A 26,500-nucleotide genomic window follows, 5' to 3' on the forward strand; every position below is an offset into this window, starting at 1 on the left:
CCATCTCCTCGTCGTCCACGACCGCAGGAAGTTCACACACCTTGGTCCTCTTGGGTCCTTTGGTCTTGGAGAGCCACTCCTCGTAGGTGAAAACATACACCTCCTCCGAGCTCAGGTTTCTCATGATTATCTGCGTCATGTGACAGGAACACATCATGATTATAGTCATGAGTTTCATTCATTATGTTGAGATTAACCTGATTAAAAGACTCACAGATTTGAGTCCGAACAGGAAGTGAGCTGCTCGAGTTTCATTAGAAGCTGGGATCACAGACTGACCTTGTCGAGGAACCAATCAGGACGACTTCCTGTCGCGTCGATCCGAACGCGGAGCTTCTTTAGCGGCGCGATGTCATCGATCTCCAGGTTAAACGTGTCTTCCTGTCCTCTTTCAAACCTTCCACAAACCAGAGTTATTAGCTGCAAAATAAATATTAACTGAAAAAAAAAAAAAACACTAATTCAGCTAGTTCAACTTAACTAGATGCAATAATATCACTTAAGCTAAAATAAAAATTTATACAAATTATATTTAAATATATATAAAAAACACTAATAAAAATGACAAATACACATAACAGAATTACTAAAACTTAAATTAACATTGGAAATACATTTATAAAATTATTTAAACAAAACATTAAAGACAAAATGACAAAACATAAACCATAAAATATATCATTACTTGGAATAAAAAAAGAGAATTGTTTTAGTGAGTTGACAATGTAACATTTCTCGCTTTCATTTAGTTTAACTTGATGCACCAAAATAACTAAAACTCATAAAAATGTCAAAAAATAACAAAATTACTAAAACTTATTAATGAAAATGGAAAATACTAAAATAAAAACTAATTTAAAATATACAAATCAAACTATAAAAATTGAATTACTTAAAATAAAATAAACATTCAAATGTAATCTACTTTTGTTATAAGAACATTTCTCATTTTTGTTGAAATATAACATTAATAAAACTATATAGACATTTTGAAAAATAAAAAATATATATATTTATAAACATGACAAAAACACATCAGAATTGCTATGAATTTACCTCTAAAATTCAACCTGAAAATATGAATATAAATAGCAAAAGATTAAAAAAAGAAACTTTTACAGTAAAAAACTGTTACTAAAAATAAACATTACCTGAAATAAAATCATAACAACTTAAACTTATTTTATTTCAGTCGACATTCCACATTGTCATTTCTACTTTCCCTTGATGTACTAAATATAACTAAAACTAAATTAAACAAAAACCATATTGATATTTTATTTTATTTTAAATAACACAAATCTAAATAAAACAGCGATCTGATTTGAAGGATGTGGGTTGTGTTAAACGCGCACCTGTCCTCGTGTTTGGCGAGGAGCATCTCCTCCATGCTCCCGTTGGCTCCAAACACAGTGATGAAGATGTTGGTGTCCGTTCCTGCGTTCTGAGTGTCCCCGGTGACCACGGTCACTTCATAAACCACCTGAACAACAGCAGAGTCAACACCAGCCCTGTTCTCCGCACACAGAGATGCAGACTGACCACAGAGAGCGTCTGGACCTTCCTGATGATGCTGATGGTGGTGGCGTCCAGTATGTTGAAGACTCGGGCCGTCAGACCGTCTCCTCTGTCTTTGGCCAGCCAGCACTTGCACAGGAAGTTGTACTGAATGCCTTTGGTGGGAACGGCCACGGACAGCGCGTCCACCAGCCAGCAGCTCTCGGGAGTCGCTCCGTTATGACCCAACTGAGAACAGAAGATCAGACCGGAGCCAGAACTCACTGAGAATCATGATGACTGATGTGTTAGTGCACACAAACACTTCCTGACGCTCTTCTGAGGAATTACTGCATTACTGAATTACTGTGTGTGTGTGTGTGTGTGTGTGTGTTACACTGAAGTACACAAAACCACTCATTAAAGGTCAATTTTCTTTGAAAATAATGTAATAATCATCTGAAAGCTGAATAAATCATCTCTCCATTGATGTCTGGTTTGTTTGGAGGACAATATTTGATTTTCGGTTTTCACTTTTATTATGTGTCTATGTAGTTTTTATTCATTTGTATGTGTCATTTATTTATTAGTTTTATTTTGTTTTTGTTCTTTTACCCTTTTTTTTTTTTTTTTTTTTTTTGCATTTGATAACTTTAATAATCCTGGAACGTTTTTATTAATTATTATTACTTATATTTGTATTTCAAAAATACAGTTGATGTTAATTTTACTAAATTAACAGATTTTTTTTTCATTTAACTATAATAAACTTCAAAAGTGACAGTAAAGACATTTCTTATGTTCCAAATGATTTCCATTTAAAATAAAAGCTGTTCTTCTGAACTTTCTGTTCATCTGTGAATCCTGAAAAACTAAATGCATCACAGTTTCCACAAAAATATCACACAGCACGACCAGATAATAATAATCAGAAATGTTTCTTGAGCAGTAAATCATCATATTTTCATGATTTCTGAAGATCATGTGACACTGAAGACTGGAGGAATGATGCTGAAAATACAGCGGAGCATCACAGAAATAAATTACACTTTAACACAGATTCACTCAGAAAACAGATGATTTAAATACTAATAATATTTCATAATTTTAAAGTAGTTTTGATCAAACGAATGCAGCCCTGGTGAGCAGAAGAGACTGAACAGCAGTGTAAATGTACACGAGTCTCACCTCGACTCTCTTGATCTCACCCACGTCTAGTCCGTAACACATGAAGTGCTCCATTCCTCCCGCAGCGAAGCACGTCTTCCCATCAGTGAGATCCAGCCAGAGTCGCTCCGTTTCTAAATCGTTGGGCCCCATGATGATGACGTAAACCCGGCTGCTGGTGCTGGCGTCACGATCGTCTCCGGTGGACACTGTGAAGTGGTACGGGATCACTGCCAACACACAGATTCTGAGCATTAAACCACCGTTTCTGTCTGTCGGAGACTTCAGAATGAATCACTGGAAGAAAGCATCATCTTACTCGGACCCTCCTCCATAATAACAGCCTTCTTCTTCTTCTTCTTCTTGTTCATGTTGCTGTCCAGACCTGCTTTAGAGTTCTGCATGTTCTTCTTTGCGTTCTGAGGGTTCCTCTCACCCTCGTATCCCTAAACACGACAGATGCGCGTTAACTTTTAATGAAGTTTCTATTAGGGCTAATTAAACATTTTAATCTAATTAATTATGTGAAGTACCAATTACTTCACCGCAAATCAATTTGGGCTGGGAAACGACCCAAAAAAGGATAATTTAAAGTTATTATTGTGTTAAATAAGAAAACATTGAATAGACATTACAGAAATTCTGATTTCCAAATAAATATTTTGATTCAAAATTTAATATTGATTTTTGTTTAATGATATTCTAAAAACTAGTAGTGGGTCTAAATGTCTTAATGTGTTTTAAAAACATTAATTAATTCATTCGTTCAACCGTTTGTATCAAACAGCTGATTCATTCAGAAATAAAAAAAAATGCTTTACAGATGTCTTTACAAATGAATCACTGAATCTTTGGCTCACTTGATTCGTTCAAAAGGCAGATTCAGTCAGAAATGAAGCTAAACACTTGTCTTTACGAACAAATCACTGAATCTTTGACTCACTTGATTCATTCAAAAGGCAGATTCATTCAGAAATGAAGCGAGAGACTTGTCTTTACAAATGAATCACTGAATTAAAGTGAAAAGTGAAGTGACATTCAGCCAAGTATGGTGACCCATACTCAGAATTTGTGCTCTGCATTTAACCCATCCGAAATGCACACACACAGAGCAGTGAACACACACACACACACACACACACACACTGTGAGCACACACCCGGAGCAGTGTTCATCATTTATGCTGCGGCGCCCGGGGAGCAGTTGGGGGTTCGATGCCTTGCTCAAGGGCACCTAAGTCGTGGTATTGAAGGTGGAGAGAGAACTGTTCATGCACTACCCCCACCCACAATTCCTTCCGGCCCGAGACTAGAACTCACAACCCTTCATTTGGGAGTCCAACCCTCTAACCATTAGGCCACAACTTCCCCACTAGAATTTTTGACTCACTTGATTTATTCAAAAGGCAGATTCATTCAGAAATGAAGCGAGAGACTTGTCTTTACGAATGAATCACTGACTCTTTGGCTCACTCTATTCATTCAAAAGGCAGATTCATTCATATATGAAGCGGGAGACTTCTCTTTTCAAACAAATCATTGAATCTTTGACTCATTTGATTCATTCAAAAATTAAGCGAGAGACTATCTTTACGAACGAATCACTGAATCTTTGACTCACTGGATTTGTTCAAAAGTCAGATTCATTCAGAAATGAAGCTAAACACTTGTCTTTACGAACAAATCACTGAATCTTTGACTCGATTCATTCAAAAGGCAGATTCATTCAGAAATGAAGCTAAACACTTGTCTTTACGAACAAATCACTGAATCTTTGACTCACTTGATTTATTCAAAAGGCAGATTCATTCAGAAATGAAGCGAGAGACTTGTCTTTACGAATGAATCACTGAATCTTTGGCTCACTTGATTCGTTCAAAAGTCAGATTCATTCAGAAATGAAGCGAGAGACTGTCTTTACGAATGAATCACTGAATCTTTGACTCACTCAATTCATTCAAAAGTCATATTCATTCATAAATGAAGCTATAAACTTGTCTTTACGAACAAATCACTGAATCTTTGAATCACTTGATTCATTCAAAAGGCAGATTCATTCAGAAATGAAGCGAGAGACTTGTCTTTACAAATGAATCACTGAATCTTTGACTCACCTGATTCATTCAAAAGGCAGATACATTCAGAAATGAAGCGAGAGACTGTCTTTTTGAACAAATTACTGAATCTTTGGCTCACTCGATTCATTCAAAAGTCATATTCATTCAGAAATGAAGCGAGAGACTTGTCTTTACGAATGAATCAGTGAATCTTTGGCTTACTCTATTCATTCAAAAGGCAGATTAATTCAGAAATGAAGCTAAACACTTGTCTTTACGAACAAATCACTGAATCTTTGACCCACTTGATTCATTCAAAAGGCAGATTCATTCAGAAATGAAGCGAAAGACTTGTCTTTACGAATGAATCAGTGAATCTTTGGCTTACTCGATTCGTTCAAAAGTCAGATTCATTCAGAAATGAAGCTAAACACTTGTCTTTACGAACAAATCACTGAATCTTTGACCCACTTGATTCATTCAAAAGGCAGATTCATTCAGAAATGAAGCGAAAGACTTGTCTTTACGAATGAATCACTGAATCTTCGGCTCACTCGATTCGTTCAAAAGTCATATTCATTCATAAATGAAGCTATAAACTTGTCTTTACGAACAAATCACTGAATCTTTGAATCACTTGATTCATTCAAAAGGCAGATTCATTCAGAAATGAAGCGAGAGACTTGTCTTTACAAATGAATCACTGAATCTTTGACTCGATTCATTCAAAAGGCAGATTCATTCAGAAATGAAGCTAAACACTTGTCTTTACGAACAAATCACTGAATCTTTGGCTCACTCGATTCATTCAAAAGTCATATTCATTCAGAAATGAAGCGAGAGACTTGTCTTTACGAATGAATCAGTGAATCTTTGGCTTACTCTATTAATTCAAAAGGCAGATTAATTCAGAAATGAAGCTAAACACTTGTCTTTACGAACAAATCACTGAATCTTTGACCCACTTGATTCATTCAAAAGGCAGATTCATTCAGAAATGAAGCGAAAGACTTGTCTTTACGAATGAATCAGTGAATCTTTGGCTTACTCGATTCGTTCAAAAGTCAGATTCATTCAGAAATGAAGCTAAACACTTGTCTTTACGAACAAATCACTGAATCTTTGACCCACTTGATTCATTCAAAAGGCAGATTCATTCAGAAATGAAGCGAAAGACTTGTCTTTACGAATGAATCACTGAATCTTCGGCTCACTCGATTCGTTCAAAAGTGAGATTCATTCAGAAATGAAGCGAGAGACTTGTCTTTACGAATGAATCAGTGAATCTTTGGCTTACTCTATTCATTCAAAAGTCAGATTCATTCAGAAATGAAGCTAAACACTTGTCTTTACGAATGAATCACTGAATCTTTGGCTCACTTGATTCATTCAAAAGGCAGATTCATTCACAAATGAAGCGAGAGACTGTCTTTACGAACGAATCACTGAATCTTTGGCTCACTTGATTCATTCAAAAGGCAGATTCATTCACAAATGAAGCTAAACACTTGTCTTTATGAATGAATCACTGAATCTTTGACTCACTTGATTCATTCAAAAAGCAGATGCATTTTAAAATTTTATTTATTCCAATATTGACTGACAAGTTCAATCGACAGCCCTAGTTTATATCGAGTGAGATGTCCATTACCTTGACAAAGAAGGTCCTCTGGATGCGCTTGTCCTCTTTCTTAGTGGAGAGCCAGCGCTCACACAGAAACATGTAAACCTCTTCTGTCTCCACATCCACCACCTCCACCTGATCCAGATACCAGTCAGCTCCAGCCAGAGAGTTATCATGACGGATTCGGATCTTATAGACCTGGCCCAGATCCACGGCTTCAATGCTGAACTTGTCGACCTGCACACAAACAGCTGCTGTGAATCCTGAAATGCTGAAACGTTGCTGCTCTCATTGTTGTGCTGATGATGCGCTGCTTTGTTTTTCCTCTAAATGTGATCCTGGAACACAAAACCGATCTTAGGTGTCAATGTTTCGAAATTGAGATTTATAAATCATCTGAATAAAGCTAAATTAATTTTCCGTTGATGTCTGGTTTGTTAGGAGGAAGATATTTGAAAATCTGGAATATGAGAGAGCAACAAAAACTAAATATTGAGAAAATCATCTTTAAAGTTGTTCAAGTGAAGTTCTTATCAATGCATATTACTAATCAAACATGAAGTTTTGATATATTTACGATAGGACGTTTACTAAATATCTTCATGGAACATGATCTTTACTTAATATCCTAATGATTTTTGTCATAAAAGAGAAATGTATAATTGTGACTCATACAATTTATTGTTGTCTATTTCTACAAATATACTCCAGCGACTTTAAGGCATCTGATATAGTTCTTGAATGATAATATCTATCTAATAGCTATAGAACTTCATTTCATTTTCATAGGAGTTGATGTAATGTGACAGAACCAAAAATTAGAACAAAAACAATAAGAAGAATTTAAATTTAATTAAAATATAAAAAAATAAAATGCATGAAAAAAATAAAAATGTAAAATATTAAAACAAAAAATGTAACTTTTTATTTTTATATATTACTAAAAAGTATAATAGATACAAATAGATACTCACTGAAACTTAAATAACACTGATTATTATTTATTATTAGTCATCAAATCTAGAAAAAAGCTGCTTCAACCAAGGGCTGTTAAGATGACTTAAAATTATTTAAAATAAGACAAAACCATATTAAAATGTTATATTAATTCACCCTCTTAACAAAATGTATTCAATTATTATCATTATTATTATTATTATTATTATTAAAAAATATATAGGAATCTGGATATTTGATATTTGAAATGTGAGATTTCTTGACCTATAAGGAAATTGATTTAACTTCATGGGTATTTTTATAATGAATATGCATTCTTCTAGTTATTCCAAGCTCTAAATCATAAAATAAGAAGATAAATAATATCATTACAAATGTCCAGTGAATCATGTAAATTCCTTGGTTTATAAGAGCAGTATTCCTGAAGAACGTTATTGTGAATAATATTGGACGTTGGAGTTCTAGATGGTTCTACATCATCGTCTATAGCTGCCATATCTGCTCTGGCAAGGAAATGTCCTTCAAGAAGGATCTAACAGTAACGAGGAGTATCTGTGACTCACAGCTCCTCTCTCAAACTTGTTGCCGTTGCTCTCAGATTTGCTGAGCTTGCGTTCTCCGGTGTCTCCCAGATCTCCGTAGATGATCAGGAACACGTTGGCATCGGTTCCAGCTCCATGCATGTCCCCCGTCCTCACAGACACCTTATACGTGTGAGCTGCAGAAACATACACACGTGTGTTAGAGATCAGCAGAGATCCACAACAAGTCCAAACGAGCGTGTGTCTCCTGCTCACATGGGTTCATTTGAGCCAGTGTTGTTACTGTTCACTTAAACTATTCTTCACTATTCATTTCTACAGCGCTTTATACAATACTGACTTTTTTCAAAGCACGGTCAAAGTAAGAAACAGAAAAAAAGTGTTCAATTAATGAACTAATTGTGAAACCAATTCATTTCAGCAGTAAAATAGCTCTACAGAAGACACAAGTTCTCATCTATTAGTGTTAGAGCATTAACTTGATAATGTACCTGTTTATTAAATTATTTGAATGAATGAACATTAAAAATAAGATTTTGTTTTTGATTGCTTCTGTTTTCATCATTTCTAAGTCGCTTTGGATAAAAGCATCTGCTAAATGACTAAACGTAAGATGAATAATGTAAATTAAAAAAATTCTGGAAATTGGAAATGTTGCATGAAATAAGTAGTAAAGCACTAAAGTACTTAGAATAATATTCAATTAATTAAAAATTTAGAACACTAAAATTAATATTACAATTGTTGAGGTGCTAAAATTGAAATAACTGACAACTAAACATGAAATAAAAATTAAAGCAAAATAATAATGGAAAAACAGATACAAATAAAAATGACAAAAGCACATGAAAAAAAAATCACTAAAACTGAAAATATAAAAATGAAATCTCATTGAATAATATAGAATAATACAGAATAATACTAATACTGCCAATTTTTGAGTTCATCTTAAAGTGATATTTTGGGGGCGGGGCTTTGTTATGGGGGAGGGGCTTATTGAGGGGCGTGGCTTGGTGTGGAAAAAAATCCAAACACAAAATCCTTGCATTAGCAGAAGTGTATAAAGTATATATTGATTGTCAAAGTATTTGGTATATTTACAGAATTTCTTGGGAGATTTACATTTAATTTTCACAAACATTTTACAGAAATAGGATTAACATCCATACTGACACCACCACCAGTCAAATATCTGGAGTTGTGATGGATATAAATAAAATCTTTTTAATATGGGATGTCGTTGATTTGACATTCTGTTCTTAGAAAACAATAACTATATAAACGTATATATGCAATCTTTTGCTGACTGTTCACAGTTCAACAGAAGTCATTCCTACAGGGAAAAGCCGGATGTTTATTGTTCTCTATAAACGTATGGAGTGAACTCCTAACGCTGTACTCACTCTCCAGAGCATCCTCCACCTCGATCTCGCTGTGTTTGAGCGTCCCGTCTCTCAGCAGCTTCTCCGTGATGATCTCTGACGGCACCAGCTCTCTCACCGTCTCTCCGTCATCCTCAGACCTGGCCAGCCAGCGTTCACACGGAAAGATGGTCGTCTCCGAACCCTGGAGAACAGTCACATCACTTTCACATGTTTCAGTGATCCACAGCTTCTCAAGACTCTCGTTTCCAAACAGACCACACTCAGCATAAATGGTTCATACAGCAGTATTTTCAGATTTATATCTGGTACATAGTTATGGAAGACATAATCTGACAATTTTGAATAAATCAATTTAATAAAAAAAAAAAAAGATTTCTACAACTTCATTATAGAACACTAAACATAAAAAAATGAAATAATTTAATTTTACTTTTCGCTCTAACAATGCATTGTCCCTGACTGATTGAAAAACATTTAGACATACACTTTGTTTATAGTTTTCTATAATGAAATTGTTTTTTCAATTTTATCATTAAATTGATTTATTTAAAAATTTGTGGAAAATGCCTTTCTTTAATGCATACTCTGTGGAGACCAAAACAGCATAAAAGGGGTCCTATATGGCAATTTTAAGGATTTCTCATGTGCAGATAAAAGTCCTTACGTTTTTATTTTTTACAAAGGTCTGAATGCTATGTAATAAAGTGCTAAGAATATCACAAGAAATCAAAAACACTCATTTTTGCATGACGAAAAACTGCACCTTGGATTTATTCAGTCGTGTTTGACAATCACTAAACAGCTGCAATGAAAACACTTCATGTATGATATGTTTATATATTCGTTAAATTCTTAATTTTCTATTATAAAAACTAAATAAGGGGCAAAAGTCTGGAAATACAAATATTTTTCTATACACTGCTTTCCTTTCTCAAAGCTGAATAAATAGCTTTGCACTGATGTGTGGTTTTGTTCGGAGGACAATATTTGGCTGAGATACAACTATTTAAACAAATCTGGAATCTGAGAGAGCAAAAAATATTACAAATATTGAGAAAAACACCTTTAAAGTTGTTCTTAGCAATGCATATTACGAATCAAAAATTACGTTTAAATTTTACAGTAAGAAATTTACAAAATATCTTCATGGAACATTATATTTACTTTATATCCTAATGATTTTTGGCAATCATTTTGTAAGACCCTGACAATGTGTTTTTGGCTATTTCTACAAATACACCCATGCGACTCATTTTCCGATCGCTGTTACCTTTCCTTTCCTCAAAAGTCTTCTGATTTCCACTCTGTCCAGATGCCAGCCGGGGTTCGTCCCTTGGTTATCGTGTCCGATGCGGATCTTCTCTATGACATCCCCTATGTCTTCCAGCTTCACAGAGAGAAAGAAAGCTCAGCGTTCACTGGCGACTATATAATGATGAGCGACCGATGCTCACCTCCACAATGAACATGTCTTCTGCTGATCTCTCGAAGTACATGCGGCGTTCTCTCTTGTTCACACACAGGTACTTCTGCTGCGTACACAGACCCTTCTGACCGTACAGAACGATGAAAACATCTGCATCCGTCCCCGCGGCGAACACGTCACTCGTGAAGGTGCTGATCTCGTAGGGAACGACTGCAGGAGAAGACACCAACGATGAAGAATGAAGCACTCGAACACAAACCTCTCTGCCTGATTCATATTCATATAAAGCTAAGTGAGAGACATTTACAGAAAAAATAAAACTATTTAAAAAAAGGTGTCCTTGTTAGATATTGCATGTAATTTATATTGTAATGACAATAAATTATGAAATACTTAATCCGAGTAACCAACATTTCCATTACTTGAAATCAAATAAAGTATTAAAAAAACAAGTTTATTTAAGCTAGATGCCAAGGAAACATTTCTAATTCTCATTTAGTTTAACTTGATGTATTAATATAAATAAAACCAAAATAATTCGCTATAAAACAGAATTAAAAAAGCATATTAAAAAATAAGAATAAAAATGACATAAATACACAAGAACAAAAAATAGAATGCAATAACTGAAATAAAATGACATAAAAACTTAAACTAAAATTAAAATAAATACTAAAAACTGTTATAATACACTGCAAAATTTTTTGATCTTATTTAATTGAATATATGTTTAGAACAAGAAAAAAAATCTGCTATTGGTGGAATAAAAATTATTGATTTATCTTTGAATTAAGTTTATTTTTCTGAACACACAGGCAGATATTTTTTATTCTTTTAAGCACTAATTTGCTTAATTTTGATACTTTTAGTTTTTTCCTTTAATATCTTGAAACTTTTTTTTTTTCATTTAATATAATTGCAAGAGTTCATATTTTAAGTCATTTTGTTACTGAAGTAAATGCATCTTGATATCTTTAGGAATGTTTAGATATTTGTACAAGACGAGACAAAACAATTAACGAATAAGAAAACCATCTTTGACATTTTTGGGATATAATCTACTACCTTTTTAGTTTTTTGATGTTCAGTGGAAGCAAACAATGATAAAATAATCTCTATTTAATTCACTGCATGTGCTTTGGCTGTACACAAGCGGTTCACGGTCTCTTACACGGCGTGTAAAGTTCGGTCTGTAGCTCCGCTGGATACAGATCTCTGACAACAGCTCCATCGTCTTCTCCTGTGTCCAGCCAGCGGCCACATGGGAAACGAAGCCTCTGTCCTTGAGAAGGAGCGTCGATCTCCACCCAGTCCAGGAACCATCCAGCCGACCCTCCTGCAAAACACAGACCCAATCATCTCCATTAATGCTCCTGCTGATGCAGCTACAGTCCAGCTAGAGAGGAAACTATCCAAGATGTCTATTTATTGCTCAGACGTTGCTTTTTTATAGCTTAAGTTCTCTGGAATGAAGTTGAAGAATTAAAAGATGAGCTTTACAGATGTTCCTCTTAAAATTCCTTATAAAACAAACCCAAACGAGCCAATAGCTGTGATGTTGTAAGAATATAAAGCTATAACATTAAGAGGAGAGCAGCTCAGATCATTTGATGAGAAACACTCCAGATATACACTATATTGCTAAAAGAATTGGGACACCTCCTTCTCATGAAGAGGTTTGACCGCTTTATTAATTTCAATGAGTACAAATCTTATTGTAAAAGCATATTTTAGGGAATTGTAGCAACAGTTTGGACAGGACCCTTTTCTATTCTAACATGACAATGCCTCTGTGTATAAGGCAAGGTTCAAAAGAAATGATTGATTCAGTCAGTGTGGAAGAACTTTATTGGTCTACTGTGACTTTAAATACAGACCTTGGGCTAAAAAATCATCTAACACCAATGACTTTTACATATGCATAAAGTCATTTAAGACACTTCCAACAGAGATTAAAATAAATTTTTTAAACACATTCATTTATCTTTGTTACCACAATTTTGGAAATGTCTTTTTCTGTTCTAAAGAAGGGGGTGTCAATACTTTTGTCCATATACCATATGTACAAGTCATTGGTGTTTTTTTTTTACATATTATCTTATTTATGACCATCCTGGCTTATAGTGCACACAGTTTTACCGTTTACTGCACTTTGTTATTCTTCTCGTTATTTCCCTACAGCAGCTAATGAACCGAAATTCACAGAAAACGGCTTACTTCTGTGTTAAAGAATAAAGTGGATCAAATTAGAAGCACACAATTCCCTAGGGCGTTATTAAATGCTTTAACATTAAGATTTGTACTCATGGAAAATACTGAAGTAGTCTAACCTATTCATTAGAAAAAGGGGGTCCAATACTTTTGGCAATAAAGTGTATTTGAGCACAATTTCTGATTATAATGAGATCTTTTTTTAAACTCCAGATTGAGATCTGGGAGAAACATAAGCAAAAAGATTTATACGCATGGAAAATACTAAAATAGTCAAACCTGGTCGTTAAAAAGAGGGGGTCCAATACTTTTGGCTATTAAGTGTATTTGAGCAGAGTTTCAGATAATACCGAGATATTTTTTGAAACTCCGTATTGAGATCCGGGAGAAACATAAGCAAAGTTTGACCTCCATTCAATAACTGCTGTCCAGGAATGTAAGAGGTTTATTTGTGATTTATTCCCAGTGACTCGGGAACAACAGCTGCCATTAAGAGCGATGTGATTGGAGCGTTTCTGTAATGTTGCCAAGCAACTTAATACCAGACAGGTTGCTAACTGTTTGCAAGAAGCTTTTAGAGGCAGTCGAGCGAATCCTGTCCAAACAAAGCCTGATTCAAACCCGGCTGTCACTCAGCATGTGATCACATTCAGACGTGCTTTCAGTCACATTTAATGACCGTCAGTCTCACCTGAGTTGTCATGGCCAATTCTCAGTTTCTGGAGTTCTCCGAGATCAACGGCCTCCACGATAAATTCATCGATCATTCCTTTCTCGAACTTGTTTTTGTGCGATTTAGAGGCTTTCAGGTTAATGAGTCCTGTTCGGTTCATGAGGATAGAGAAAAAGAAACCAAAAAAAGCCATTTGAATAGTTAGCGAATAGTGTAATGAACGCACTATATTTATTCAAATTGGTGATTGCGTGTTTTTTGACCTGTGTCATCATTCTCTCCATACAGAATCGCAAAGATATTGGCGTCTGTTCCAGCATGTTTCTTTTCTCCAGTCTTGATCCTCAATGTGTATGTTGTCGACATTGCTACAAACAGAATACGAAGAAAATAAATGGACTGACAGACAAAACTGACCACAAATTTGCAATCGTTTGCACTAGACTGAAATTAAAAGTAGGTATGGTTTCAATATAATTTCAGCAATTTTTTTCCAGTTACAATTTGAATCGCTAGGGAATATATTTTTAGATCTGCTTTGACGTAAAACTAAATTTATTCGTGTTTTGTTCACCTTTCTGCTCCAAACCCAGTGTGGCCCCAGAATCCTCCTCATCCTCGTCCTTCCTCATGAAAGCCTCATCCACAGGAACGAGCTCTCGCGCAATCTGACCGTCATCTTCATCAACCGCCAGCCAGCGGTTACAGGGGAAGTAATACCTGAGCGTAAGCCGATATGCAGAGTAAGACGTGAGACGCGTTCATTAAGTTTCTGCATTATGTGACTGTGTTTAAGCGCTTCAACACAATAGGCTCATTAATAAATCGACACATCCAAATCTCCATGGGATCTGTTTTCCTGTCTTTTAATGTAGCTTCTGGGTAATTCTAAGCATTTTAGAGTTGATATGTGGTTACTGGGTAATTCTGAGAGTATTAGAGTGTTACTATGCGGTTGTTGGGTTGTCTTGAGTGTTTTGAAGGGTTGTATGGAGTTACTATTTGGTTTCTAGATTGCTCTGATATCTGTGTCAGGCCAGAGCTTAAGGAATCAGTCTGAGTGAACTCACGTGGTGTCATCTTTAGTGTCCACGATCTCTACCCTGTCTAGGTACCAAGCTGACTGGTTGCTGTTATCGTGACGGATCCTCAGCTTCTTCAAAGTCCCCAGTTCCACGGCCGTGATGGAGAACGTGTCCTCCTGTAAGTTGAAGCAGCACATAACCATGAATCTACTTCCACAAACATGAAGAAAACAATGAGACGCAGGATGTCAGCTTGGGTCTGTTAAGGTGGCCTCGATTCAGAGGAGAATATTCAATGTGTGTGGTAAATAATTAATCGGCTCACATTAACAGATGAGTAAGACTATACCACTACATCTACTGTGAATAACATGAGGGATCGTGTCAGATTGCCTGCCTTCCATGACTGGACGTTCATTCGGTCATTCATCTTACCTGTCCACGTTCAAATTTGTTGAGATGACTGGACTTTCTCAAGGGTCGTTCTCCAGTGTCTCCATTCTCTCCGTAGATATTGATGAACACGTTGGCATCACTTCCGGCCCCCATCATGTTCCCCGTGAAGATGTGGACCTCATATGTGTTTTCTGAGGTGGAACAGATTATGAATTATTAAAACAAGAAAGTATTTACCATGATTTGATCAATGGTACTGCAGCGGTAATCTGTGATTTGTCCATTATCATACAACAGTATTAAATGTCACACTGGATTCTTACTGTAAATCTGAAAGAAATACTGTATAAGTGGTGTTTTCCCATGTAAAAATCATTGCCTTAATTCTAGAGTGTTTGAAATTGTTTGTTTGTGGTTGTTAAGGTATTCTCTGCGGTTATAAAGTGTGCCTATTTGGTTGCAAGGTTCTTCTGATTGGTTTAAGTATAGCTCTGCAATTGAGAGGTTATTCTAAAGGGGCTTTAGATTGTTGCTATATGGCTGCTGAGTGTTTTTAAAGTGTTGCTACAATAGGTTATTTTATGTGATTTAGAGAAGTGGTCAACCGATATATCGGCAAGGCCAATATATCGGCCGATATTTGGCATTTTTCAAATATTGGCATCAGCCTATACATTTTTCTGTTTGGCTGTTTGGCCGACCACTAATTTAGACCACTAAAAACCAATTTTATGTGGTTGATTCATTATTTTGAGTCAGTTTTAGAGTCTAAAGGTGACTGACATAGTCGAACGTATTTAACAGAGCCGCATGATCAAACATTGGTCGGTGTCTGTACCCTCCAGCTCCTCATTGTCCTCTGGAAGAAGTTCCACCACCATCTCTCCATCCTCCTCATCAGAAGCCAGCCAGCGATCGCAGGGGAATAAGTAGGTCAAGACCACCTCACGCATCTCCTCTCCACCGCCTTCCTCGTCCTCATCCTCCTCGCTCTTCTTTTTTTTATTCTTCTTCTTCTTTTTATCTTCTTTCTTCTCTTTGGGGACCATGGCCATTATCAGACGCTTGATCTCCACCCGGTCCAGGTACCATCCGGCTCCTACGCCCGAGTCATCATTGCTAACACGGATCTTGAAGATCTTCCCCACATCCTTAGCCTCAATCTGTCGCACAGACGTCACAGATCAGTATGACGCTGAGTGAGTGTGATGATGATGGCTAGACATTGACAGTACCTTGTATATGTCTGTTGCTCCTCTCTCGTAGTTGTTTGACCTGCTGCCGATTTGGAGCACCTCCGTCTTTCCTTGATCTCCGTAAATTTGGATAAAAACATTGGCATTTGTGCCACCAGCAAAAACATCCCCCGTCACAACCGTGATCTCATAGTTTATCACTACAGGACAATTACAAAAGAAAGCAATAGTACTTCATGCTTCTAAAAACAAGAACATGCAAAAATTATTCCATTGATTTAAGACACACAAAAAGCATATTAAGGGCCAGATTTACTAAATACAATTCCAAAACAGCGTCGACGGAAGGGGAAAATTATGCGTGTGATTTACTAACAATGCACACAGTGAAAAACACAGATGCAGCAAATCATCTCCATAATGACCAGTGCAATCTACCAAGAGCAATGCAAATTACCACATGCATTTTGGGCGTTAAATATTGGTTCAAACAACAGTAGTTTGATGAGCGCAAACATTTGTAAATCGCGTTTCGTGAATCATTTTGAAGCTCATAAATTTTGCGTCTTCTACAAATGCATATTGAATAAGGTCAGATGCAAAAATAACTGTGTGCATGGCATTTTAGTGCTAATTCTTCTCTGTGCATCTTAGTAAATCTTTACATTCTATCGCCAAAAGATGGTTTGCGTTGTTAATAAATCTGGCCTTAAGTCTCGTTTTCTGAAAAATTACAAAAAGAGAAATATCTGCTATTGGGATCAGAACAATAAATGTAATTTGTTTTAAGTGGTTTAGAATGTTGCTAAGCTACTTCTACTAAGTAAGAAGTAGATTGTTTGCAGTGTGTTTTCAGCAGGGATCTGCTATATAATAACAGCATGAACGTTTACATTGTTCAACATCCAGTATTTCACTGGGGTAAATCTCCACCTCCGTCTTCCCATCAGCCTCGTCTCTACACAGCCAGCGGTGACTGGGGAACATGTAGTGTTTGCCATGATTTGGCACCATGATCTGAACGCTGTCCAGAAACCAGCCAGCGCGCATGCCTTCATTAGTGTGACCTATCAGGAGCCGGTTGATCTAGATTTGAGAAAAACATCTTCATGAGTTTATGAGGATGTGTCTGCTAAATGTAATGCAGTACTCTTAGGAAAGCGCAAATTTGTGACCTGCCCGATGTCAGCGGTGTCGACGGTGAAAACATCCACCCGACCCGCCTCGAAGTAATTGCGCAGGTTGTTGTCTGAGACCACGAGCATCATTCTGCTGGTGTCTCCCTTCTCACCGTAGAACTTCACAAACACTTTAGAGTCTGAACTTCCTCCACTGACGTTACCCGTCTTCACTGCGATGTGATAGCTGACATCTGAAACAGACATTTCCAATATTCAGCTTCATGTGTTGTGAGAACTGAAAAGGCTTCTGTAATTTGACCTTTGTGCTGAATTCTGGTTTTCGGTGAAACTGATGTTCCCCTGAGCAGTTATGAGAAAAGCTAACAATTAACAAAAATGTCAATTGAAATTAAATAAATAATAATAAAACACTTACTATATATTCAAAAGGCAATTTAAATAAAAATAAAATCATAAAAAGAAGAGTTCTTCAAAATTTGATTTGATTTTTTATTTAAATGATGTAAATAAAACACTTAGTAAAAATGTATAACATCCTAAAAATTTAAAATAAAAAGAAATACGTAAAAAAAACTATAAAAATAAAACACTTAGTAAAAAATTCATTAAATTTTAAAATGTAAAAAAAATACCTTTAACAAAAAACTAATAAAATACTAAAGAAATACAAAAAATTAAATCATAAAACTATTGAGTTCATAACAGAACTCAAAATAAAAAATGTAAAAGTTTTATATTAAAAAATTATAAAAAGTAGAACTGAAATAATTTCACATGTAAAACTATAAAAATAAAACAATATAATTAAATCAATCAGTAAAATAAAATAAACTTTTAAAAAACTAAAAAAATACATATAAAATTGGGAAATCATAAAAATCTAAAAATAAGTAATTCTAAAATTAAAGAATGTACTGAGCACTGAGAATGCCCCTGAACTTCGACACAACATTGAAGTGAACGACAGAAAGGGAAACCAAGATATGAAACGGGAGAAAACTTACTGTAAAGTCTCTGTCCGTCTGCTAATGGCACCAACTCACGAACAATCTGCCCGTCGTCTTCATTGTGGTCGAACCATCTGAACCGATGAATGAAGAAGAAAAAAAGACAAATGTCACTCAGGAACGACCTATTCTGCACATTAAAGGGTTAGTTCTGCCTAAAATGTAAATTCTGTCATCAATTATTCACCCTCATGTCGCTTCAAACCCTTAAGACCTTTGTTCGTCTTCGGAACACAAATTAAAGGGGGGGTGAAATGCTATTTCATGCATACTGAGTTTTTTACACTGTTAAAGAGTTGGATTCCCATGCTAAACATGGACAACGGAATTTCCTTATATGGGTCCTGAGGCACTTCTGCCGGAAGAGCGCGCTCCTGTATAGCAGAGCACTGAGAGCACAACAGACTTCACTGATCAGAGCGAGAGCGTCGCCAAATGTCACAAAAGAAGTGTGTTTTTGGTTGCCAGGGCAAGACAACCCTGCACAGATTACCAAAAGAGAAACCGCATTAAGGGACCAGTGGATGGAGTTTATTTTTACAGAGCATCAACGGAGTTGTGCAAGTGTTTGTGTTTGTTCCCTGCATTTCGAAGATGCTTGTTTTACAAACAAAGCCCAGTTTGACGACGGATTTGCACATCGTTTATTTCTTAAGGATGATGCAATCCCAACGAAAAAGGGTCACGATCGTGTGTTGGAACCGCATGCGGTGAGTAAAACTGCTTAAAATATCTCTGCCTCCTTGTTAGTGCGTCCGCCTCCCATGCCGAGACCCGGATTCGAGCCCCGCTTGGAGCGAGTCCTTGCTGCTGCTGCTCTCGTTCAGTTTCAGCCTCTGGATCTGATTCTGGATCATAAATATACGCTGAATCTGACTGTTAGCCATGGTTTGTTTGTTTCACGTCACGCCTCCAGCCGGTCGTGTTTTTCCGGGAAAAATCGGTACAGACTATCTTTCTCTTATGAATATAATAAAACTAAAGACTTTTTGGATTTATGAAGGATGCAGTACTACTCTATAGGTACTCAAGATTAACAGGATATTGAGTGAAAACCAGCATTTCACCCCCCCTTTAAGAATAAATGTAAATTTATGCATTTAACAGACACTTTTATCCAAAGCGACTTACAGTGCATTCAGGCTATCAATTTTTACCTATAATGTGTTCCCAGGGGAATCGAACGCCCAACCTTGCGCTTGATAAGACAATGCTCTACCAATTGAGCTACAGGATATTTTTCGATGGAATCTCACCCTTCGTAGACAGCAACACAACTGCAATCTTCCCAATCCAAGAAAGGTAGCAAGGACAGTAAATCAGCAAAACAGTTCATGTGACATCAGTGGCTCAACTTCAATTTTGCAAAGCTATGAGAATACTTTTTGAGCGCAGAGAAAATCAAAATAATTTATTCAACCATTCTTCTGCATTTTTGAGAGTTCCATGACGTATGTCTGCGCTTTCCCCAGAACATAATCAGTATTGTTTTTATTCAGCATGCACGCATTTTCTCCAGAACGTAAACAATGCTGATTATATTTTGGGGAAATCATGATCATATGTCGTGGTACTCTCCAAATACCGGAAGACGTTAACTCTGGGAGAAGAATTTTTGAATAAATTATTTTTGTTTTCTTCGCGCACAAAAATTATTCTCATAGCTTAAGTAAATAGAAGTTGTGCCACTGATGTCGCGTGGTCTGTTTTACTGATGTACGTTTCTAAGAATAGAAACACTGCAGTTGCTGTCCATGGAGAGTCTTAAAAATATCTCCACTTGTGTTCTGAAGATGAACAAAGGTCTCACAAGTTTGGGATGACATGATGGTGAGTTATTAATGAAAGAATTAAAATTTTGAGGTGAACTAACACATTAAACCAATGCTTTGGGTTCCAGTTAATGGATTGACGGTCACCTGTTGCATGGGAACTCGACGGCCTGTGATTCGGCCTGGCCTTCTTCTCTTATGTTCACTTTATCCAGGAACCATCCGCAGCCTCCGCCGTGGCCGTCATGACCAATTCTTACCCTGCGCACCTGCCCGATGGACACAGCCTCAATGATGAACTCATCCGCCTGTGACAAACACACAGAAAGTTTGGTTAGACAGGAATAGGGTTGAGTATCGTTTGAATTGTATCGATTCCAATTCTGCGTATCGATTCCCACAGTAGTTTCAATTCAAATAAGAAAAAAAATCCCCCATAAATTAGGTCAAACATTTATTCTGTCTTTTTACAAAGCATTCTGTTGCAGCTGAATAACACGAGCAAAAATCAGCAGCCTACAGAACACTGATATACTGATTTAGTTTTCTGCATACTGGTTGACAGATAAGAAAGAAGTCAGTGTCTTCTCTTCGTGTGTGCTGCACGCAAGCAGGGCACAAATCTCAGTTTCTGTTTTTTGGAAATTTGGAACTGGTTCTAAAATGGAACCGGTTTTTAATGCCCAACCCTACACAGGAAGGTTTTCTCAACGGACAAAGAATATTAGTTTTTGGTTTCTAGAATGTTTCTCTAACGTTACTTTAACGTTTATGCCCAATATAAACCTGCATCCTGTACGTTTGCCTCTGTGTCGCCATCTCTGTTTGAAACCTGCAATTGCAGTTATTTCCAGAATTATCTTCTTTAAGTGGGTTGTGCATCGGCTCAGATCCAGCGCGGATGAATCTAATGTTTTGAGTGAATGAGTGGATACTGTAATTAGGAATCATAGATTCTAGCCTACGTCTTGGAATATATGACCCAAATAAGAGTTTTCACTGGATATTGACATATGAACAAGTAAGTTGGCCACTTTTGTTCTGAGCAACTGAGGAAAAAAGCATGATCATAAATCATGCTACCACCGGTAATTAAATCTAACGATTGGTTAGCACATATCACATCAAACCATGACAATTATTATAACAATGTCTTAAACACAGTATATGGTTTTTAAATTTAGTCAAATTTAGTTAGTCAGTCCACCAGTAAAACGAAACAACACTTAATTTTTTAATTACGCGAGTGTGCAGCTTTCCGTAAAAATAGGAGAAAGTGTGCACAGATCAGAGACGATCAGTTCTTTGAATTCTGTGCTTTTCCCATTCTGCCGTAATATTTTAGCCATACAGTTGGAATTATAATTTTAATAATTGCTGTATTTAACTTCGGTCGTGACACAAAACAGCCAAGTTTGTTATTGTATGTTTAGTTTACAAGGTTGTAAAAATAGTAATTAGTGAACATTCTGTATACGTTATTTTTAAAAATAACTTTTCTCGCAACGTACTGGGAACGTTATTTTACTTTTACAAAATAATAACCCCAAAATTACCATTAGGGAACTGTCTAAGTTAATTTTAGTTTATTTAAAAATTATCTCCCTGCAACATTATGTGAACGTTATTATTTGGTTCACAAAAAAATAACCAAACGTGAACCAAATACTAACGTTAAGGGAACGTTCTGTGTTTGCACGGCAGAGTGTCAGAGAGACAAATGGACGAACACAAGCACATCAAAGATGCTCCACAGAACCGTCACTAACGTTTCCTTTCTCGAACTTGTTGACGTTGTTTTTGCAGTTGATCAAAGCGCGGTCGCCGGTGTCTCCCTGATCCCCGATCAGACACAGAAACACATGTGCATCTGTTCCTCCGCCGCTCACGCTCCCTGTGTACACTGTGATGCGATACTTGACCACTGGAGGAACAGAAATTACCATTAGAGAGCGAAATGAACTAGTAGACCGATGTTAACGATAATAGCAATGCATAATAATGTACGTGTCAGAGGTTCTGGGATGAGATCTCCGGTGGCTGGAAGCTCTCGCACCACCTCGTTATCGTCCTCGTTAGAGTCCAGCCAGCGCTCACATGGGAATTTATATGTTTCCTTTGTTAACGTTTTCATTATGGAAATCTTAGGAGACATAAAGAAGACTGTTATTCAGATTCCAAGTGTGAAACATTAAATGCAGCAGCATCTCATTCTCTTACTCGACTTAAATGCCAGCCGGCGAAAGGGTTTCTCTTCTCATGCCAGATTCTCAGTTTAATCAGCTTCCCAAGATCCGGTAGTTCAATCTGAAGAAACAGATTCAGTACAGAATAGGTTCAGTAATTAGATTTATAAGAGTTATCAGATTACACAGACAGCTTTAACAGCTGAAATGCAAAAACAGCAACAAATCCTATACATTTGAAATTTGTGTTCAAATTGATTGTTTACACAATTTTAAGTAAATTAATTAATTAAAATGAATACATAAATTAATTAAATTATAATTTGTAGAATAAAAATAATTTTAAAATATATAAATCTAAATAAAACACGCATTAAAATTAAATAATACAAATATATGAAAAAAATAATTTTAAATGTAAAACCATTAAGATAATACACATACTAAAATTCATGAAATTAAAAAAATTAAAATACAAAAAGTAATTAAAAAAATAACAAATTCAAATAAAACATTTAACAAGATTAATTACATCATAAAAATGTAAAATAAAAAATATAATTTTTTAAAATTAAAAAATCTAAATAAAACGCCAAGAAAAAATGGATTAAATCATAAAAACGTAGAATTTAAATAAATAATATAACACTTAATTTTATATATATGTGAAATATTAAAAAAAATTTATATTAAAATGTGAATATTAAAAAATAAAAATAAAAAGTTTTATAAACTATAATATTATCTTAAACCAAAAACTAACTCAATTTACCAATCCTTAAATGTAATGTATACACTCCTAATATTGCAAATTGGCTATTTAGAACGTCATATGATATGTTAAAATGTTTCAATTAATAATTAAAAATGTTATATAGCCATGCTTATGTATTTTAAAAAACATATTACCATTTAATAATTTCTCTCCAAATCACCTATTATTTTTTCTCCTTAAAGCGGCAGATTTACCATGAACTTGTCCAGCTGGCCCTGCTCAAAGTTATCAGTTTTGTTGTCGAGTCTCATCTCATCCGACTTGCCCTTCTCTCCATATATCTGGAGTAAGACAGATGCGTCTGTTCCTGCTCCTGGAAGATCTGACGTCAAGATCCAGAGAGACCAGGGATGCTCTGAGGAACAGCAGATCTGTTTAACCTCACAAAACCTACAACATGTTTCTCGCTCACATTATGAGCCATACTCACTTTTCTGCCTCTTCTGCCTGAGCGAAACCATTTCATACAGTTCCCTCTCGATGAGCCCGTCAGCCTCATCCTCATCCAGCCATTTAGAGCAGGGGAACGTCTGCTCGATGCCAGTGAACGGACAGAAGATGACCACCTACCACACACACACACACACACAAAAAAAACACAAATTAAGCATTTAAAGACGCAGAATTTTGAGTTTAGGACATCACAGGTGAATAAGGGAACTAATATATGACCTTAGTTTCCCAGTTGATTAATCACAGTACATTAAGACAACTGATTTGTATTACACGTTTTCTGAAATGTAATGTCGAAATATGCAAATGAGACATTTTCTAATTAAATATGCACTAATTTGCATACATTTCTAGCAAGCAATTTCGGCCCAGATCCGGCCCACATCTGGCCAGCATGGATTTCACTCGGACCAGATGTGGGCCGGATCTGAGCCGAAACTGCTTGCTGTCTGGGCCAGAGCATAAAAGATTTTGAGACAGTTAAAATACTTTCTAGAAGATTTGGGATTTCTCTTTTTATCGCTCCATAAATCAGAAAATCATTGAAGATAAAAAATATAATTGCAACTTTTTAACTCACAATTGTAGTTGTTTATGTTTGCAAGTCAGAATAGCGAGATATTCACTCGGAATTACAAGAAAACTCTCAAATGTGAGATATAAACTTTCAGTTCTGGCTTTTTATTTAAATTTTTTATAATTGTAATACATTTTGTAACTCGTGTTTATAAACTGCGTTTATATCTAACAATAATTTTTCCCCTCAGAATTGCAAGTAAAAAAGACAAAATTCTGAGAATAAGTTGAAATTTATTTGAAATTTAAGAAAGAAATTTGGAATTATGAAATAATTTTGTTTTTTTGTATCATGTGGGGGAACAAGCTTCCAGACAAAAAACAAATACATTTTCACCATGTTTTAGGAATTAAATGTTGTATAAATCAGTATGAATTAAATATAATAGAATATAGGTTAAATAGACAAACCAGAATATAGAGAGGAATGAATATAGTGTATAGTTTGTAAGGTAAAAAACTCTTTAATGATATGGATTGGTATTGAAATTTACAGGCGCAAACAAATAAAGTGCAATAAAAAACAAAGAAAATGTAGCACTACGTGTGTTCCCTGGGAATCGAACCCACAACCTTTTGCGCCGCTAACCCAATGCTCTACCACTGAGCTGCAGGAACACTAAATGACTGAAAACTATTTTTGATGATAATCAATGGAAAACAGAGGTTTAAAATTGTAACTTTTGGGGTATAACACTTTGTCCCTGGAGCAGTACCCTGTAGTAAGACATATTGTATCTTTTTTTTTAAATTTACATTTTTACCCCTAGTAGGTACATATTAATACCTCAGAGTACTAATACACACCCTTGAGGTACTAATATGTCCCTATTAGGGGTAAAAAAGATACAATATGTCCTTTTAAGGGTACTGCTCCAGGGACAAGGTGTTTTACCCCAAAAAGGAACAATTCTAGCATCATTTTACAGTGTACAAGGTGACATGAAATTAACTGAATGGATGACAGATGCTTGACCTTGTCGCAGTACCAGCCGGCGCTGACGCCTCCGTTATCGTGACCGATCGTGACTCGGCTGAGCGGACTGAGCAGCGCCGCGATCTCCACGTTAAAGATGTCGGTCAGACCGCGCTCGAACTTCCCTCCTTCCAGGAAGATCTTACCGCTGTTCTTCAGGCCTTTGGAGCCGTGCATGATCATGTGGATTTTGGAGTTGGTTCCTGCACCTCTGACCTTCCCCGTCACCACCTGAACGTTGTACACGATGCCTGCAAAAACATACATGTACATAGAGCAGAAGGGACTTCTTCCAGTTACATTAAAAATACAAAACATTGTAGATGCAGTGAACAAAATTACATTGTGATGATGCTTATTTTTCTAAACCAATGCTTTAGTTTGGAGGTTGCACGAGGAGATTTTATGTTCCTTTAATGTTTACCGGTGGGTTGACTGCCTCCAACCAGAATATCTCTCTGTATCTTCCCATCATCCTCGTCGATGGCAAACCAGCGGCTGATTGGAAACTCGTACACGGCCTTGTTTCCCAAATCATCCACTATGACCTGAAATAAAAGCAGACAGCAGAGGTGAACTCTGGGTTTCTGTGTGAACAATCTTTGTGCATATCTATCTGAGGCGGCGTCTCTCATCCGCAGGAAAACCAATCCAGTAGAGTAGTGCGGTGTTTGCTTTCAGTGTAGATAAGGTGACGAGAATGACCTCATCCTGAGCGATGTGATGTGAGGTGCAGCTCTCCAACGAGATGAAAAACTTTGAGACAAACTTTGATGTTGGCTTGAGAAAGCCTGGCCTGAAAGCATGAAGTAGCTGCAAAAGTTTGAAACGGTTCAAAAGCTTGAACTTTCAGTATAATTCTAGCCCTTAAAACTCATCTACTGATGATCAAAATTACATATTTAAGTCATTATTTGTGAAATTAACTTGTTTTTGTCTTAAAATGGGTGAAATGCCACTTTTCAAGCTTACATTATTAAGTATTCATGGACCTGTGAATATGCTAATTATTCTCCTCTTCCATTCGAACTATCTAGTTACCCCAACAATTTCACATTTATGATAGACTTTTGACTACAGTTTCATGTTCTCTAAAGTCTCGATGTATAGCTATAATTCATAAAGAGAGCTTTTTATGTTAGAATAGCCAAAAATTATTCACAATCCCGCTCCGTAGTTCCGATCTAAATAACAACTCGCAAACCATCACTTCATATTCTGAACACACATGACGAATATCTAAATTCACGAAAAGACTCAAACACCAGCTCTAAAGTTCCAATATGAATCAGAAGATTTATAAACCCACTCCAATGTTCCGATATACATCAAATTATTCGCAATACTCCCTTCAAAGTGCTGTTCTGAATCAAACGATTTGCGATTTGCACTTTGAAGTCACGATCTGAATCAAATGACGTGTGATACCCGATGCGATTGGAGAGCATTGAAATAATA

General features: G+C 36.2%; 1 protein-coding gene across 1 annotated transcript in view; it reads right to left on the reverse strand.

Moving 5' to 3' along the window:
- Positions 1-26,500, reverse strand: part of LOC113088733 (lipoxygenase homology domain-containing protein 1-like) — a gene marked incomplete at its 3' end in the record, with an annotated part of 35,187 nt that overhangs the window by 1,297 nt on the left and 7,390 nt on the right. The window contains exons 8-37 of the mRNA XM_026255802.1: positions 25,467-25,590; positions 25,043-25,293; positions 23,468-23,603; positions 23,232-23,392; positions 22,297-22,383; positions 22,084-22,219; positions 21,846-22,000; positions 20,224-20,384; positions 18,302-18,378; positions 17,331-17,527; positions 17,049-17,241; positions 16,195-16,355; positions 15,798-16,122; positions 14,999-15,150; positions 14,609-14,739; positions 14,113-14,258; positions 13,802-13,906; positions 13,545-13,685; positions 11,826-11,990; positions 10,683-10,864; positions 10,499-10,615; positions 9,247-9,409; positions 7,865-8,019; positions 6,372-6,581; positions 2,984-3,110; positions 2,686-2,894; positions 1,561-1,746; positions 1,356-1,483; positions 280-397; positions 1-130 (exon numbers count right to left, since the gene is read on the reverse strand). The exon at positions 1-130 is cut by the window's left edge and continues 48 nt beyond it. Coding sequence (XP_026111587.1) covers positions 1-130; positions 280-397; positions 1,356-1,483; positions 1,561-1,746; positions 2,686-2,894; positions 2,984-3,110; positions 6,372-6,581; positions 7,865-8,019; positions 9,247-9,409; positions 10,499-10,615; positions 10,683-10,864; positions 11,826-11,990; positions 13,545-13,685; positions 13,802-13,906; positions 14,113-14,258; positions 14,609-14,739; positions 14,999-15,150; positions 15,798-16,122; positions 16,195-16,355; positions 17,049-17,241; positions 17,331-17,527; positions 18,302-18,378; positions 20,224-20,384; positions 21,846-22,000; positions 22,084-22,219; positions 22,297-22,383; positions 23,232-23,392; positions 23,468-23,603; positions 25,043-25,293; positions 25,467-25,590 — 4,729 coding nt within the window. The remainder of the gene's footprint in view (positions 131-279; positions 398-1,355; positions 1,484-1,560; positions 1,747-2,685; positions 2,895-2,983; positions 3,111-6,371; positions 6,582-7,864; positions 8,020-9,246; positions 9,410-10,498; positions 10,616-10,682; positions 10,865-11,825; positions 11,991-13,544; positions 13,686-13,801; positions 13,907-14,112; positions 14,259-14,608; positions 14,740-14,998; positions 15,151-15,797; positions 16,123-16,194; positions 16,356-17,048; positions 17,242-17,330; positions 17,528-18,301; positions 18,379-20,223; positions 20,385-21,845; positions 22,001-22,083; positions 22,220-22,296; positions 22,384-23,231; positions 23,393-23,467; positions 23,604-25,042; positions 25,294-25,466; positions 25,591-26,500) is intronic.

Source organism: Carassius auratus, unplaced genomic scaffold, assembly GCF_003368295.1.
Source record: "Carassius auratus strain Wakin unplaced genomic scaffold, ASM336829v1 scaf_tig00046945, whole genome shotgun sequence".
In the NCBI taxonomy this organism is placed as follows: Eukaryota; Metazoa; Chordata; class Actinopteri; order Cypriniformes; family Cyprinidae; genus Carassius; species Carassius auratus.